Raw genomic sequence first — 17585 nt, forward strand, 5'->3', positions numbered from 1 at the left:
ATTATGCACAAGTGCCTCCGTCAGAGAATATCGCTGTTTCCCTTTCATACAGTTTTTGTAGAATCCTCCAAGCTGAGGAGCAGTAGTGTCCTCACTCTCATATTAACGCTGATTCACACAGATGGGAGGTAAACGTCAGTAGTTATTTACTGAGTAATCTAAATGACGCCGGGTTGGCCCTATTGTTGTCCGTCTTATATGGTTGGACTGCATGCTGATGCTTGCAGTCAAGCCTTATTTGTATTTCATGTAATCTATTGAAACGATTGCATTTCTTATGGTCTCTCCTCTTTCAAATTGTTTAGCCAGGTTGTGACAGCAGAGGAAATGCTGTGCGACTGTGTCAGTGATCGGTCTCTGGTTGCTTAATGGAAAGTTGCTTTTTTCAGCTCCGGACGTCTAAAATGAAGTGTAAAATGTGTGGTTGAAGCAAGAAACAAACCAGGCAGCTGTGACAAAAAATGGCTTTCACATTCTGATTGATTTATTTTCCTTTTTTCACAAAATAAAATGATTCCTTTGCCACTAACCTGTCATTGACATTTTTGGACAAAATAATTTAGATTACTGACATACAAATGACTCACAAAGGCTTTATCATTTATACATACTTGTAGTTTAATTTTTAGCACAACAAATAAAGAATATACAGCCTAGCACAATGTTGTAGTCTACTTTGCATTTTGTGTATTCATGGAAAACAATTTATGTAACAACATTGCTAGTGATTCCTTAACTAGTACTGACCGTCTGCAGTGTATCATTTCCACAGCTGGATAAGCCCCAACTGAAGGGATGACAGCTTCAGGTTTCCTTGCTGTGTTATTGTGTGTGGCTGTATGTCGCTGACTGTATGTAGCTGGCTGTTGCTAACCTGCGCTAAAATGTTGGCTAGCCCTGCAGGGCACGGTCCAGCACGCACTCATCCTGCACAGGAAAGGGCATGGTGACACGCAACTGCCCATTCTCCTCCATGGTGTGCTGGATGGTCTCATAAGCCTTTGAGTTTCCAGACCAGCAGCGACGAGCCACCTGCAGCACGTAGAAACAGATTGGAGCCATTAGAGCACATTGTAAACAATAAGTGAGGCTGGAATCTATCATGCTGCTGTCCTCTCAGCACTCCCACCCCATTGGAGACGTCCCAGTTGAGCACCAGTCTGGCGCGCTTTGATGCCTCCACCGAGCCGTCCAATAGCAACCCGAACCCTCCATTTATTACCTCGCCCCTGAAGGTGAGACGAGAGATACAGTAATACACACACTGACTTGGTGACAGGTAAGTATTTATGATTAAAATACTTTTACACACATTACTGCTTACTGGATGACCAGCCAGACTTACCAGCCAACACCACCACCGTTGTGCAGGGCTACCCATGTGGCGCCCCTGAATGCATCACCAACAAAGTTCTGGACCGCCATGTCTGTAAGGGGGAGACATTGTGACCTCTGACTTTCTAAAATGATTCTTGCAGTGTTACTGGTTTATATAAATGAAGAGAGACAGGAAGTGCATTTTCACATTGGTGGCAACTAGGAACAGAATCTGTGTGGACTATAGTGGTGCTCTCGCATGTTTGATCATCTGTTACAATGTTGGCAGTGCGTCCACTTTCAAATCATGTTTCATTGCCCACAGAATAAATCATAAAACTACCATAGTTGCCCCACACATCTCTAGTGGGGCAAGTACCATATTTCCCCACTAAAGAGCTGCGCTCACTAAATGCGGGGCTACTCATGGTTCCTATAGTCTTCAAAATTAGGATGGGAGCCAGAGCCTTCAGTTATCAAGCTTTGTAGAGGTCCATTCAAACATTGTCATATTCATTTAATGTGTTTATGTAACTCTGTAATGCTGTTCATTCTGTACACATTACATCTATTGCTTCTGTCCATCCGGGGAGAGGGATCCTCCTCTGTTGCTCTCCTGAAGGTTTCTTCCCTTTTTTCCCTGTGAAAGGTTATTTTTGGGGAGTTTTTCCTGATCCGATGTGAGCTCCTGGGACAGGGATGTTGTATGTGTACAGATTGTAAAGCCCTCTGAGGCACATTTGTAATTTGTGATATCGGGCTATACAAAATAAACTGAATTGAATTGAAAACTGACTATAAAAAATGCACATTACATTTTTGTCCTGTGTAACATCTGAGCCGTTGGTTTCCAACACACCACATACCTGCACAGAAGGCAGATCCGTCATACACATTGGAGGTTTCTCTGAAGGGGCTGTCTGTGCCACTAACATCATGATGGTCTCTGCTAATAACCACAGGAGCCTGAACAACAGAAACATGAGACATTGTTGAGACTCCAGTGAAAACTTTATATTATGCAGACTGCAGTAAACATGAACTGATTTATTTAGCAGACAATTTATCCTTACTGAAACTCGACCATCAGCAATAGCCTGGTTGATAGCCAAAGCAATGCAGACTCTTCCTTTCTGGTCAGAGTAGAGGATTCTGGCTTGAGATCCCACAACCTAAACAAAGAGGATACACAGAGGAAATCCTGTCATTGCAGATGCATATCTTTTCATCAGATTTTCATTGAATGATGGGATTGGTTGCCCAGAAAGTTACACACCATTTTGTGTTTTCCAGCCTCTCTGATCCAGCGGATGTTATCATTGTACTGCTGTCTGATGTGATCAGTCACGTTGGCACCAATTTCCTCCAGGATAGTAGCAGCGATATCATCCGTTGTAGCAAGATCTTTGGGGTCGCCAGATGTGCACACCCAGCGAAATGGGCCAAACCCCAGAGAGAAAATGTCCCTGTGGCCAAGGTGGAAGGACAGTCATTACAAACCAGCAAGAGCAAGAAGAAAAGGTCTGATCACAATTCACAGTTCTGTCTTTTTCTAGACTTGTACATGTTCTACAGTTCTATTACATGATCAATGCTAGATTGAATAAATGTCTCACCCCATGATGTGCTGGACATAAGAAGGGTAACGGAATTCTGTTGCCCCTCCACCAGCCTTTTCTACCTCTGCACCTATAAAAAACAAGAAACAAAAGCCTCTCTATAGGTCTGACATGTACTGAATGATAATCATATATTCTGAGGGAGTTTGTGTAAGTGTTAAATTACTAACCAGCTCTCTTGGGCCTCCAGGAGGAATGCATTGCCATAGTCCCAGAAGAACATACCAGCATCAGACAGCTTATTGATGGCCTTAATGTGTCTGCGGAGGCTACGATCACAAGTAAAACCCATTATTTCAACTCAATAGACCCAAATATTGCAGAAAGTTTACCATAGGAAAATCCATCTGTGTGATATAGATTACCTTTCTTGACCATGGTTAGGAAAACGGTTAGAGTCAGTCGACATAAGCTGATTTGCCTGGCAGAAGCTGAGCTGGACTGGGTAGTAGCCTCCGTTATATGGGTTGTGAAGGGAGGTCTGGTCTGAACCCAGATCTACAGGAGGTCCCCTGTCCTCTCATACTCCAGAAGCAGCCTCTCCCTGGTAAGAAAGTTAGGTAAAAGATGTTAAGAGTGCGTCACAAACTGTGTTTCTTTCACTGCAGCTGCAGACCTGGACCGTTTCTCGGCAGCAGAAAGTGTTCACCTCTCACTCACCACAAGTCTACGATGTTGCCATGGTAACCGACACTGAGCGGGGTCTTAGAGCTCTTGGTCTCTCTGAAAAACCAAAATGCACATTATGATATACATCTTACGGTCTTTTCTGTGGCAGTACAGAAACACTAACATGATGTATACATAACAATAGTCTGACAAGGGAGGTTTATTTAAGTACTGTACTTAGTGAAAACTGTAGGTTCTTGTACTGTACCAAAGTACTTAGATTTCATGTAACTTTGTACTTCTACATTTCAGGGGAAATATTGAACTTTTACTCCACAACATTAATTTGACAGACATAGTTACTTTTCAAATAAAGATAATTTGCATAATTACTTTGTTACCTGATGCGTTTAATGCAGTGTTCCAAGCTACTGGTGACCTCCATCAGCCAGCCCTGTTCAAATCTCTTTCTGAGAGGAGCCTCATCCACCTACATAGAAATCAAATTCACAGTCACATTGACACACAGGACTTCCTTCTTTCTCGCTCAGGCAGTTGTGAATGTTTATGGGAATTGACTGGACACCAACTGACCTCTGCAATCACGCCAATACAACCGGCAATGACGGCAGCTTTAGCCTGAGCTCCACTCATGCCCCCCAGGCCGGAGGTTACAAAGACACGCCCCCTCAAGTCATCAGAGCCCAAGTACCTCCGGCCGGCATTCAGCAGAGTCAGCTACACAGAAATACAGAAGGGAAGAAATAAAAAAATAGGAAATATAACATACAGGTAATGGGTTTAAGCAGCGCCTTATTGACCTTTGTTTTGCCTCCTCAGATAGTTTCATTTAAATCATTTTATTGATAACTCTAAAGAGATGAAACTATCCAGTTTTTCAGAATAATTAAAAACAAGTATAATTTTGTGTGAAAGAATTGCCCTTTTTTCTTATTACATCTGGTGACACTAATCTTACAATCTCTTTGACCCTCAGTTTGGGAACTGCACACAACACTCCAGTATTCTCCAGTATTCAATACTGGAGTGTTGTGTGCTCATCTTTTCTTAATAACTTTACAAACCAGAGTTCCATGAACAATCCCTTGAGGTCCAATGTAGCAGTAGCTGCCTGCTGTCATTTGACCGTACCTAAAAACAAGAAACCAAAGAATAAAGATTACATCTGGAACCACATGAGGCTTAATTCAGCATCATTTTCTCCCTTAAAAGCACCTTTAAAACTTACATTGATACACCAAGAGCAAACATCTTTTCATACTGATTTCTAGATGAGTAATTTGGAATAACCTGGGGGATACAAAAACAAGAGAGTGCATTAGTACACAGGGATGTCAGAGAGCTGAATGTTGAATCAGATGTTTGTTTGGCAGTTACCATGCCGTTGGTGATGATGGCACGAGGTGATGAAGGTAGGCTGGGGAACAGGCCCACGGGATGACCGCTGTACATGACCAGAGTTTGTTCCTCTGTCATCTCGCTCAGGTAATGCATCACCAGGCAAAACTGCACCGAGACACGCGCAAGTCGTTAATGTGTATCCATTGAGACTCTATACATTGTTTCTGAACACAAGCTAACTCAAGGCTGACCTGGGCCCAGTTACTAAACACTTGTCCATTCCCTCCGTAGGTGACGAGCTCCTGGGGGAACTGAAGGAAAAAGAAAGATGAAGCCGTCATCGAGACAGTGAATTAAACAAAAGACTTTCCACACTTTGTTACTAGCCGTGTTCGAGGCTCACCTGAGCAACTGCTGGGTCCAGGTTGTTCATGATCATGAGCATTATGGAGGCAGCTTGACGTGTGCGGCATGGGTACTGATCTATGGGGTAAAGCTTCTGAGGAGACGGAGGGAAACACACGTCATTCTTGTTGAGGAAGAAAACTAGAGAGTACCATCTGCAAGCAAGACTGTAACTTTTTCCGAACCGAAGCCACACGTTTTACATACAGGATGACACATTAACTTTTTGACCTTAACATTGTTTACTTCTTGTTTTGAGGTACAGCCATTGAAACGTGTATCTAAAGTCACAAGGTCAACAGAGGTCAACCTGGGCTGGTTATAGAGCAAGCTAACATTTCCCACCTGGTCATTCCAGACCAGTAAGTCTGCAGCAAACCATTGTGTAAATGCAAAAGATTTGGCGAAAAGCTGACACAGCAGGATTGTCATTGAAAGCCCTACTGACAGATATATATAAGCAGTGAAAAGATATTTCAGTTTAGTCATTTGTCATTTTCATTGAACAAATTAACTAAACCCATGTTTCATTTCTAGTTACTGTCATCTCCGGTAATAAAGTTTACTGATCACATGTAAAATATTCTTCCTAAGCATATATTTTGTCTTAACCAAATGTCAAGGATTATTGTCAATATTTATATCAAAAAGGTACAACAACCAAAAAGGAATTCCAGAAAATACACATCAGATTCATGTGACACTTGAATATTAGGTCATGGTCAGGTTGCCCCACCTCAAGTGTAACGCGGGGCAGAAGCGGTACATGTAGATGTGTCCGTACTGCCGCAGCTCTTGAGCAAATTCGGGTGCAAGTGTTGCGTGGTGGGATGGAGGGAAATAACGCAGTGCATTCTTAGCGCCAGCTAGAGGAAAGAGGCATTTACACTAGATTAGTGAACACACACTGCACACGGCAAAACAATGTACCAATACAGTCAGATGGCTGAGCAGATCCTTTACACGTTTAGGATGAGAGGCAGAGCAATCACTGTCTCTCTTTTAATTATTGACTGAAGCCTTTGCTCTGAGTTTGGGCAATCAGTAGTGGACCTTAGAGAATAATCAATTTTTTGGGGCGGTTTGTGAGACAACAATGATGATGCAATAAGTCAGTACAAAGCAAGGCATACAAATAATGGTGCTCCACACTGATACATTTATAATCAAGCAATTGACAGTGAGCCGTAACCTCCTTTAGCTCACTTGCTCATTGCTTCATGATGTTTGAGGGTCGTCTACGTTTCCTTTTTGATGGTTGTTTGACAGCTTTAACTGCAGCCAAGATGTTCCATCAACAGTGTTTTTCCAGACTATTAGACATATATGATATCTTTACTTTTTAATCACAGAAAGTAGTTTGACGTTGGGTGTACCGAATAGGTACAGGAGTACCTATTCATTATACCTCAGTTTCATTAGGTGTGCATGAAAATGGAATGCGGCCATTATTTATCAAATTAGTTTGCACCTGTATTTAAGGGGTATACATGTCAACAAATGATTATATAGTGACTAAAAGTGCAAAAAAAAATGTCCTCTGCACAAACATTGTTTGCATATTGACTCACCCGCTCTTCCTCTGCTGTAAGGTTTGGGGTCCGCATCGGTGCATGTGGCACATTGGGGTCTCTTCCGGGATTCAGAGGCAAGGGGTCCAGCGGTAAACCACTGCATATCTCCTTTAAAGAACACATCCTGTCGGAGATTTTCCGTCTCAGGCTTGAGCAAAAACCTGAACACAGAGTTCCTGCTGGAGATTGAAGGCAGCTTTCACCCTCACTGAAAACCGTCCACTATGGAGACAAAGACGGTGCACTTTGAGTAGAAGATTTGAGGGCGATGTCTCATTGGCTTTTCGGTCGTCTTTGCCCTTCGCAATCCACCAATGGTGCCGGCACGGATAAAAAATGCTGTGTTTATAATTATTGATCCCTGAGGGAGTTTGAAGTGGCACATGCTTCAGTGGACAAACACCGTCACCGGCCTCTGACCCCTGATGCGCGAGTGCATTTCAGAACCTTTGGACAGGTCAACAACTGTTATATAGAATGATTTTATTTCCTGAAGATACACCCATCTTTAACTCATGTCTCATGTAAAAATGCACATTTACAGTGAAATAATATACTTTTGATTAGGTCCAGGGGATTAATTTTTAGCCTAATAATGTAATTATAAAGACAAAGAGAAATGCGTCACAGAAAATTGTCTTCCCAGAAAGTATAATAGCTCTTGTCCTCATTCTCACTTTACAGTAACAGTAAGCTAAAAGGGTCAATATTTTGTGCCAGAGAGTTTGGAAAGTACAAACTAAGTAACAGATTATATTTACCTAGTTATTATTCCCTACACTTCTGAAATTCCTGATCTTTGCCGAAAACAATGCATTTGGAGATGCTTTGGAGTAATTTCTTAATTCTGAATAAATTGAAACTATAACTTAAAGGAAGTAACTCTATTAAAGCAAATATTTTCTTGTGTATATCGTTTATGGTTAACTCAAAGTTTAACTTTGTATAACACAAAATGTACATGAAAAATGCACATTGTATATATATATATATATATATATATATATATATATATATATATATATATATATATATATATATTAATACATATACCTACAAATACCCCTTTGGTCAGTTCAGATGCTAGTGTTCAGATGCTAGTGTTGACGTAATGCTAGCAACACACTGTCGGCAAATGGCTTGAAATTACAGGACAGGTTTGCTACCAGGCGCAAAAATCAACGCTGGTATCATTTATTTCTTTCTTAGGACAGATTTTTGTGACTGGGATAGTGTTGCAACCGTGCAAGATTCAGTCAAGAACTTTAAAGATGTGTAGTTGATCGAAGGCCCAATCCCAATGTCCACCTAAGGCCTTAAACCATGAACCCTCAGGGACTTAACTGACATCACCCGGTAAATGGATGAAATGGTGTAAATACAAATGGGAAAGAGCTCTACGGCGACATATCACATGCCTTCACAACTCTAAAACATGTCATGTACAATTGTGGGGATTTATTTCAAATCGTTTACTGCCTTATTTTAATTTCCTTCAGGCTCTTCTTGCCTTGCTAGATGTAGACTTATGGAAAGTGTGAATAAAGGACTAAAAATGTCTGCAAGTGAGCTCTCAAACACTAGAACATTTGACAGTGGGACAGTCCTACAGACTTTGCAGGAAAGAGCTTCAAAATCAAAGTCAAGTTTGAAGATGGTCCGTTCAGGTTTATGCCCCTGGCCGGATTTGGCGTCGCATCTGATGTGATCCCATCATAAGATGGTCTCTGGTTTACTTTGTCTCCCCTGCTGGCCCACTAAGCCTGCAAACTGCTGCTAATCAAACCGTCAGACGTACCTCTCCAGCCACAAAGCAAAATGAGCATTTCTACCATTTCTCAATCAAAAAACTAATTGACAGTAAACATGTAAAACATGTTTTTTTTGTTTACATAAAGCGATGAGTAACTATGATTTCAGTTGGTCTTTAAAAGGTGCTAAATTTCAAATTTAGAGCATTATTATAGCATCAAACAACTATTTTCAATGTAAAGATGTAGTGGAGTAATGTCCACCTGAGCAGAGCATTAAGTCACTCTCCCTCGGTGTGTGTTGTAATCAGAGCAGTTCCTGTGTGCTCCACTGGCTAATCGGCGCCGCTCTGCCCTGAGCTTATACAGCGGACGCAGCTGATAACCTCGTACCGACCGATGCCGTCATTGCTTAAGTGTAGCGCCCACCTTCCGACTCCCCCAGGTCAACGCTCCGTCAGAACTGTTGCCGTTTTGGCACTTTTCATGCTGTAGCACCGTAAGCTGCTTGCCGCCGGCTTCAGCCATTGTCGTGTTGAGAGCTGTGTGAAGACAACCCCTCAATCATATTTATGCTCTGAATTTGGCATTTAGCACTTTAAAGCCGCATTAACTTTCCACTGAGCCCCTCTGTGCTGCGTTGTGTAGTATCAGAGTCTTGCTTGGTGGCAGATGTTGAGGTTTTGCACCTGACGTTTCTGCAGATGCAGAGTCTTGTGAGGTCTGCTTCGTTTCTGATGATCGTTCATATTCTTGCACCTTCTCATCTTCTTGTGGATAGAGCTCTGGGTAGCGCTGCATACACTCCTGCATAGCCCTGAACTGCTCCAAGCATTCAGAGCCCTTCACCTCCTCCTTACTGTAGTGGAAACAGGAGAAGGCATCCTTAAATTCCGTCCCACAGGGTCCACTGGCCATCCCACCCAGACAGGGGCAGTTCCAGTTTATCTCCCCACTGGGAAAAATCAGACCTAGGATGAAAGAGTTGAGATTTAAATTAATAGGTTGTAATTTTGTCTTTTTCCAAACTTAACCCGAGCTACAAATAAGTCTGACGACAGGGTCCTAGTGGTAGTTGTACTGTTCCTTACCTCTTTCCTCATATGGGTCATTAGGATCTTCCTCTATGAGCTCTGCACTGCTGGGTGTTGCATGGTCCTCTTTGGTGACAAAGATAATTCGGTCTTTACCTGTTGTGAAAAATGTTGAATTGACAACTCAAACAAACTGATAAGAACTGCAGCACCATATCCAAACTAAACCAAAGGCTGACATCTACGGCCACAACTTCATTTTAAATTCTGAGATTAACAAAGTAAAAAGAGGTTAAAATGTTGCAATCACTATTTGAACGGTGTACTGCACGTTCCTCACTTGAGCCTGACAGATAAATCATCCTGGCTAATATTTAGATTTTCATTCAAACAGTGATCTGCTGGTGCAACTTCCAGCACCCATGCTGAAATCAGTTAACTTATGAGTCAAATAATATATTAATCATCAGAAAGAAATGAGCTGTTCCCCCATTTATAAATGTGAGGATTTGCTGCTTGTCTTCGGTTTTAACTAATTTCAAAATGTAACATCTTTGGGTTTTGTTTGTCATTTGATTCACCTTTTTGGTTCTGGAAAACTGTAATGGGTATTTTACACTATTTTCTGACTAAACAATGTATCAAAAATATTATTGACATATCAATGTATTGTGGTAATAATCATGGCACAAAACAAGACTTAATATACACGAACATGTTATGTCTGTGATTGTGGTCTGGTGAATATGACCAGTTCAGTGGTGAAAGAAGTATAAGCATACTTTACATAACTATAATTATCAGCACAACAATGCAAATACTAACTTTGATGTCGGCGCCCTAAACATTACATGGGGCCCCAAATAAACACGGCTTTTCTGTGAGGGGTCACCAGCCACGATTCAATGTATTTTGTATGCAGATTATATGTAGCTAACGTAATACATTCTCCCGCAAAGTAGTATCTAAAGATGTCAAAAGTACAAGCAGTATAAATAGCAGTACAAAGCAGCATGTACTTTAACATCGTACTTTAAATGGACTACTTGAGCAAATGTACTGAATTGCTTTCCACCACTGCACCAGATATCTACCGACAGTATGACAGTCTCGATGTGTTTAAGATGAAAACCTCGACGTATAGTGATGACAAGGTCAGGTGTAAGGAAAGGACTCAAGGTGACTGAAAAACATCAGTGTGAGGAGTCTTTGTAAAAAACCTCACAGTCCTGTTCACTCAATGATGGGCCAGGTACACATTTTAACAGTCCTGGTTGTCATTATAACAAGAGGCTTGTTGTTATACTTTTCACAGGTTAAAACACCGAAATCATGTTCTCATTCAGCCTGACGGGGTTAGCCGGCTGGCACATTGAGGTTACCTTCGTTTCGGACCGAGCTCATTTTCTTCACGCTGCGACGGAAATAATTCCTCTTTTTTCAAAAGTACAGCAGCGACAGCTTCAATGATAACTATTTTCTGACACACAACACATGAAGATGGCAAAAGTTTAAGCCATCAGCTAGCTTGTTTTATAGCCAGTTTTCTTCTTCTTTTCTATTTCCGGTAGCGCACGCGTTCTGTGGCGCATTGCTGCCCCCAAAGGTTCATCACATGACATGCACATTACACAAACTGATTCTTGGAATTTCTCACAAGAAAGCTTTTTCCCCCTCTAACTTTCTGATAAGAATTTATTTAGATTCTGTACCTCTGTGAAAATACAATGTATCACAATTCACCTGGGACACATCAGACAAGTACAAGAGGCAAAATATTAAGCCTTTTCCCACAAAAAAGGTTTTATTGAGAATGTTTTTTCTATAAGTTTGTTCTGAAATGCATTTATTTTTTACATATTCAAAAGATTGTATTTTACACTTGAGACAAATTCAAAGTTATTCAATGCATGGCCTATGTACAGAAAATCATTTTTTTCCAGGTATGAAAGAGCAATTAATGCAAGTATGCTGAGAGCAGACAATTAAAAAACAAAACAAAACAAAAACAATCGTAGAAAGTGGGAGACAAAAATGAATGTGACATGTGAGTTAATACTGCTGCTCCCTGGGAATGCCATATATTAAAACAGCGACAGGTGGACTCCAATGCGAGCTCCACATCCTCCTCTTAAAGGATTCTGTTCAAATAACAGCTATAACACAGGGTCACAAATCAGGAGAAAGACAGTACTTGACTCAGCGTTTGACAGTTAAGCTTCTGTTCCACACCTTCACATAATTGGCAGGTTGTAGGAAACATAAAATAAAGCTGAAAGTAAAAGTATAAACTAAGATAACACCAATCAGAACATTGAGAGCACTTCTGCAAACAGCAGGCAGTTGACCTCTACATCCGTGTTGAGTATGCCTGCATACTGAAGCGCTCTATTGTCGGTCTGAAAAAAGGACCGAACTCCTGCAGGACTTCATCTCATACAAAAAAGGAAGCCTTTAAACTAATTTTTGGAAACTATAATCTTGAGTCAGTTAGAAAATCTGATGATGTACAACTGAAATGTCGGTCTTTGTGTTGCTTTGGAAGATTTAAGGAGAGAGCAACAAGCTGTGTAGCCCCACCACTTCATACAGTCCAATTTAAGCAGAGATTCCTTAAGATTCCTCAGTCATCTTGAAAGCGGAGAGCTGGCGTTGCAGGAGCTTCTCATAGATGTAAAATGAATGCAAAGTTGGTGATCCTAATAAAAGTTGGTAAAGGGTGGGAGGATATTGGCTTTTCTAGAAGAGCAGAGCCCCCATGCTGCCTACTTCACTTTGTTCTTTCACAAAGATCTCAAAGTACTGATAGATGATGGTGACAGCCAGCAGGATACCCGTGCCTGAGCCAATGGCTCCGAGAAAGTCAGCCATTACTGATAAACCACCAATACACAGTCCACCGAAGGCAGCAGCAGTAGGAATGTACCTAGAACACAAAACAGGGAGATTGACATTAATACAAAGAATTTCTACTCGCAGTATTTCAGCAGAAATGCTAAGTGACAAGAATGGTAGATATTCAAAGACATTAACCATGATTGTAAAGTAGCGAAGAGTTAGATTAGAAGTGTTCCATATTTTGTTTGACAAACACTATGATGAGTATCAAATTATTGAGTGTCACACTGTTGAAGTGATGACATGAGGCAATAAAAGGTATGGTGAAATATGATGTCAATATGTGATTCAAATATGAGAGTTATTTTCTTGTTAGTTAGTGACAAAAACATTAGATCATGTAAATTCATGATGAAGGCTTATATCCATTCTAAATGTATAGTTTGTGCTGCTTATTAGGTATGTAAATGCTAAGCAAGAGAGATCTGTAAAATACAACTTTTTTTATTTTACCTGTTCAGTTCATGGACCATTGAGGTTTCTCTGTGTCCTCTCATCACCATCTGCTGCTCCTTCAGCTGTTTTGCCACCTGGATAAAAGTTAAGAACAGAACTTTAAAGCACAGTCTGTTTGAAATAAACTTATAACACCACATGCTTGAAAGTAGCAACAACTTACATCTTTCGCAGAGGAGCCTGAGACTTCAATCCAGGTCTTGGAGAAAAAGGCACATGATCCAAGCATGAAGACAATGTAGATGCCGGCATGGACTGGGTCGTCAAGAACAGAGCCAAATGATTCAGGGGGAGAGAAGTAGTAACAGAGTCCCCCTACAGGGTAGGCCCGAGCTGGACCACCTGACGTTGCATCCTACAGACCAGAAAGAAAAAGACAAGCTTTAAAAAAAATGTTCAAGCACCTTGGGTTAAAAACAAATTAAAAAATACTTAAGTACAATCTAATCTAGGCAGGCAAATTTATCAATGATAAAAATAAAAATCATGTGTCACAGCACATTGTCTCTTAATCTGCACTCTGACAATCTTTACAAATACGCCGGTAGAGCGATTGTCAAAGACAGACATAATCCTCCTTCTGGGGACTAAAGTAGCATTTACACTGGCAACTTTGGTAAATTGTTTTCATTATGAAAATAACAAAAACTGTTTGCAAGCCTGCTGAAAATGTCTGTGATTTCTTAGATCGACTTAGACACGTTCTTAGAATAAAGCTCAACAAATTGAAGAGAAATGATTGTTCAAGTGTATACTTACAGACCAAGTACCAAGCAGATTAACCAGGAAGTTGCCACTGAAACGTGTGGAAAGCATCTGGGAGATAACATACAAGTTTGACACCAAGGCAGACTGCAGGATGATGGGGATGTTGGAGGTGTAGAAGAGCTTGATGGGGTAGGTGTTGTATTGGCCACGGTAGCGAGCCGACTTGATGGGCAGATCAACTCTGAATCCCTGTTAGGAGGTGAAAGTGTGAGCAAATCATGAATTGTTCATTTCCACACTTCATTATCTTGTCCATTAGGAATACCTTTTCTCAGCTTTGAGAAAAGGTGCATGTTAAGAAAGACCAGAAACTCACCTGAAAGTATATAACTACAGCAAAAACGAATACTGTGGCAATGAGGTTCATGAGGTTGGGCAGGTTCTGTCTGTAGAAAGCCTCTCTCAAAGCACGCACTTTGTCCGTACGAGTGGCCAGCAGATGGAAAAGCGCAATGATTGCTCCCTCAAACTCTGTACCTAAAAACATACAAAGTCACAAGTACAGTATGAGACACAATCCTGTAGAGTGCAGAGGATTTACATGTATTAATTACAATCACATATTCACTCAGCACCTTGTGGTTCTTACCTCTTCCAGTGTTCACAGTCGTGGGGCTGAAGGCCTTCCAGACGATCGTCTCACAGATGTTGGTAGCAATGAAAAGCGAGATCCCGGAACCAAGACCATAACCCTTTTGGAGCAACTCATCTAGCAGCAGCACAATCAGCCCAGCCACAAAAAGCTGAAAAAGAACAGACACAGATACAGTCAGCTAAAAGAAAATACAACGGCAGTCATATGAAATTGTTTACTTTGCAATTAATTCACATTTCTATGGAGTGTCTAAGCTGTTTATTCTGATTATGGAAGTTATACCTTTGTGTTTCCTTAACTGAACCTAATAAAAGTGTTTGTGAGTAAACTCACATTAATGTAAACAAACCCGTTGGTCATGCAATTCTAAAATTGTACAATGACTATTTAAACTATTTCTTGACATAATGCTACGTTTCTGGGCACATATTGCACTTCAGTAAGATTGCAGTTTAAAGTTTTAATTGAAGGAGAATGATATGCTTGATACTGACTAGTTTAAATGTCAACATCACTCTAGGGGATTTGTCTACGATAATAAATCAACAATATGTGAGGGTTAGTCTAAAGACTCCAGAAAATAAAAATGTAACCACAATCTGCATTGGTTTTTACATTATATTATACATTTGATCATACTATCTTCATTTTAAGTGTATAATGAAAGACAGTTTTGATGATAGAGTATATATTTTTTGTCAAAGTACACAATGGTTATGACAAATTTAAGAAAACTCCCATTTGCACCTGAATGATGATGAGCAGACAGATTCCTGCACCCATCTCAGAGGGATCTCCATACATGCCAGTCATAACGTATACGATGGCCTGGCCAATGGTGATGATCATTCCAAATACTGAAAAACATTAAGAGTGGTAAGACAATCTATAGACACACTTATAGATACCAACCATATGTTCACAGATCGCCACATGTTGAGAGTTTACTTACATTTCTGTGCTCCATTGAAGAGGGCTCTGTCCTTTGGTGTGTCGCCAACCTCAATGATCTTAGCTCCAGCAAGCAGCTGCATGATCAGGCCTGAGGTGACAATAGGCGAGATACCCAGCTCCATCAAGGTACCTGGAGGTTAATAATCAAGTTAGGATATAACAGCGAAGAGCAGACATACATTTGATGTATTACTCAGTTACTAGCAAGACAAATAATATACCTCTGTTTGAGGCCAGTATCACTCTCATCCAGTAGAATGGATCTGCAGAGTCTGATGACATAATGCCAAAGAGGGGGATCTGCAGGAAAATAGTGTGAGAGAATTAGATTATTTTCAGTTATCCATGAGTTTAATTGCTTCCATGAACTTGCAATACGACAATAGTTTGACAATTGTCAGGACACTCCCTCTGTGTGCGTGTTGTATTCCCAGTTTCTCTGTGCTTTGTTAACATGGCCAGAACGGCCTTGCCTTGGAGTGTATGTTAAAGTGCCCTACTGGCTAGCTCATTGCCGCCGCTCTGCACTAATCACTTACTGCAGTCACAACTGATAATGCTGTCCCAACAGACGCCAATGTTGCCGTAGCGTAGCGCCCTCCCTCTTCTTCTGACTCAAGTAAACACTGTTAGCTCTGTCAGCACTGTTACTGTTGTTTGCACTGTTAGCACTGATAGCATTACTAGATGCGAGCAACCGGCTCAGCCGTTGCCATGTTTAGAGCATTTGAGAGACATTAGCTATGCTCTCAATTTTGCATTTAGCACCTTTAAAGTGTAACTTTAAAAGCACCATTCTCGTTTCAAATATATGATTTGTTGTGATGGGCAGTTGTCAAATTTCTTTAATTTTTTTATAATGGATTGCTACGTTAACGTATTTATAAACGCGTTAACGTGCCCAGCCCCAATTTATATATATATATATATATATATATATATATATATATATATATATATATATATATATATAAATAGTGCACACAGGTGTACTCATTTTATTAAGAATTTGTTTTGTCCTCAGACCTTTGATGAAGGTCATTCAAGATTCTGTTGAATGTCTGAAGACCAAATTGTCCTAAATAACATCAGCGACTACAAGTGATTGTAGTGGACTATTTTGTTTTGTACAGTACTCCATTTTTGCTAAATGTTACAAATAGTATCATGTGGATTTATACATGTGTTTTGATTAGCTGAGAAACAACCTAAGTCAGTAAGGTAATTGTGACACTTACCTGGCAACAAACCAGGAAGATGAAAAGAGTGATGGCAGTCCATAATACCTTCTCCCTGAACTGGATCTGTTAGACAATGACATTATTAGAATATTTATAACAAATACCCGTTTTTATTGGAAAACGCATACGGTACTAATAAGCGTAAAACATACCTTTCTTTCAGGTTTTTGGATCTCTGGCAGCACGGCACAGAATGGCTTTATCACCTCCAAGAATTTGACTGGAAACAAGAAAACACGAGCATTATTGTGAGTTCTGTGTGAATAATAGCTGGTCATCAGTGGGACGTGGCAGTGAATGGTGGGCGGACTCAAGACAGACTTGAATTCACTACAACTAAATGTAAACCACACAGATTTATGTCGAATGGGGGATTTTGTATTACTGTGTTTCTAGCCATGTTCCAGGACATTAACAACAGTGCTGCGCGTTTCCTTATTAGCGTTGGGCAGATGATTTAGGGCCAGCAGGCTGAAGATAACACCGGTTGTGTTATGCGTCGTCATCACTAGACTGTCAATGTCTTTGAATGAGTGGCTAGCGAGTTAGCTTGGGAGATGTTCCTGCCAACGAAAACCACCGTTACGGTTCTAAAATCTCAATACAAGCAGGAAGTCCAGTTTACAAAAATACTACCGACAGTTTATTTCAATCCACCAACGATTCCCCTTCGTAAAAGTCTCTCAATAGTACAAAAGCCAACTAGCTAGCTGATAGCAGCGGATCCTGCTATGAACGCTAGCCTGCCAGCGCTAACACCGTGAGCTAACTGAGCTAAGTTGAACAAAACATTTGGAACTATATTTAGGGTGTTAATACACAAACAGTAGATAGCAGTTTGGCACAAGTCGTGTGCCAAAGTCATACTCACTGCCCATGATGTCCCAACTGTCCGCCGACGTGCTCCTTTACTGTATAAATCTAATCAGACTCAATCTCACTACTGACTGAGCCACCGGGGGGAGGAGGAAGAGGAAGAGGACGAGGAGGAGGAGGAGAAAT

At 40.8% G+C, this 17585-nt stretch overlaps 2 protein-coding genes across 2 annotated transcripts; both read right to left on the minus strand.

Annotated features, from left to right (window-relative positions):
* Positions 1 to 505: 505 nt before the first annotated feature.
* On the minus strand, positions 506 to 11232 carry uroc1 (urocanate hydratase 1). The gene is given in 23 exon segments (XM_034533143.1): positions 506 to 1032; positions 1130 to 1229; positions 1346 to 1427; positions 2184 to 2283; positions 2391 to 2489; positions 2594 to 2783; positions 2934 to 3032; positions 3107 to 3205; positions 3302 to 3440; positions 3443 to 3480; positions 3597 to 3659; positions 3947 to 4035; positions 4140 to 4283; positions 4631 to 4697; positions 4795 to 4856; positions 4944 to 5072; positions 5159 to 5218; positions 5311 to 5401; positions 6046 to 6167; positions 6872 to 7065; positions 9327 to 9608; positions 9729 to 9827; positions 11054 to 11232. Coding segments are annotated over 23 exon segments (2511 nt in total). The 5' UTR covers positions 11076 to 11232; the 3' UTR covers positions 506 to 891.
* Positions 11233 to 11443: 211 nt separating this feature from the next.
* On the minus strand, positions 11444 to 17585 carry sec61a1 (SEC61 translocon subunit alpha 1). The gene is made up of 12 exons (XM_034533026.1): positions 17455 to 17585; positions 16736 to 16803; positions 16581 to 16646; positions 15564 to 15642; positions 15341 to 15472; positions 15136 to 15245; positions 14383 to 14536; positions 14110 to 14270; positions 13785 to 13982; positions 13189 to 13380; positions 13023 to 13099; positions 11444 to 12597 (listed from the first exon to the last, which is right to left on the minus strand). The coding sequence occupies exons 1-12, from the start codon at positions 17459 to 17461 to the stop codon at positions 12411 to 12413; spliced, it is 1431 nt and encodes a 476-aa protein (XP_034388917.1). The 5' UTR covers positions 17462 to 17585; the 3' UTR covers positions 11444 to 12410.

Source organism: Cyclopterus lumpus, chromosome 5 (assembly GCF_009769545.1).
Source record: "Cyclopterus lumpus isolate fCycLum1 chromosome 5, fCycLum1.pri, whole genome shotgun sequence".
Lineage (NCBI taxonomy): Eukaryota > Metazoa > Chordata > Actinopteri > Perciformes > Cyclopteridae > Cyclopterus > Cyclopterus lumpus.

Bases quoted from the DNA above. Each gene is read 5' to 3' on its own strand.
- sec61a1 (XM_034533026.1), bottom strand. The intron at 15,643-16,580 runs GTAAGTGTCACA...ATTTTCCTGCAG, and splicing joins TCTTCCTGGTTTGTTGCCAG to ATCCCCCTCTTTGGCATTAT. The intron at 14,271-14,382 runs GTAAGAACCACA...GTATGTTTTTAG, and splicing joins GACTGTGAACACTGGAAGAG to GTACAGAGTTTGAGGGAGCA.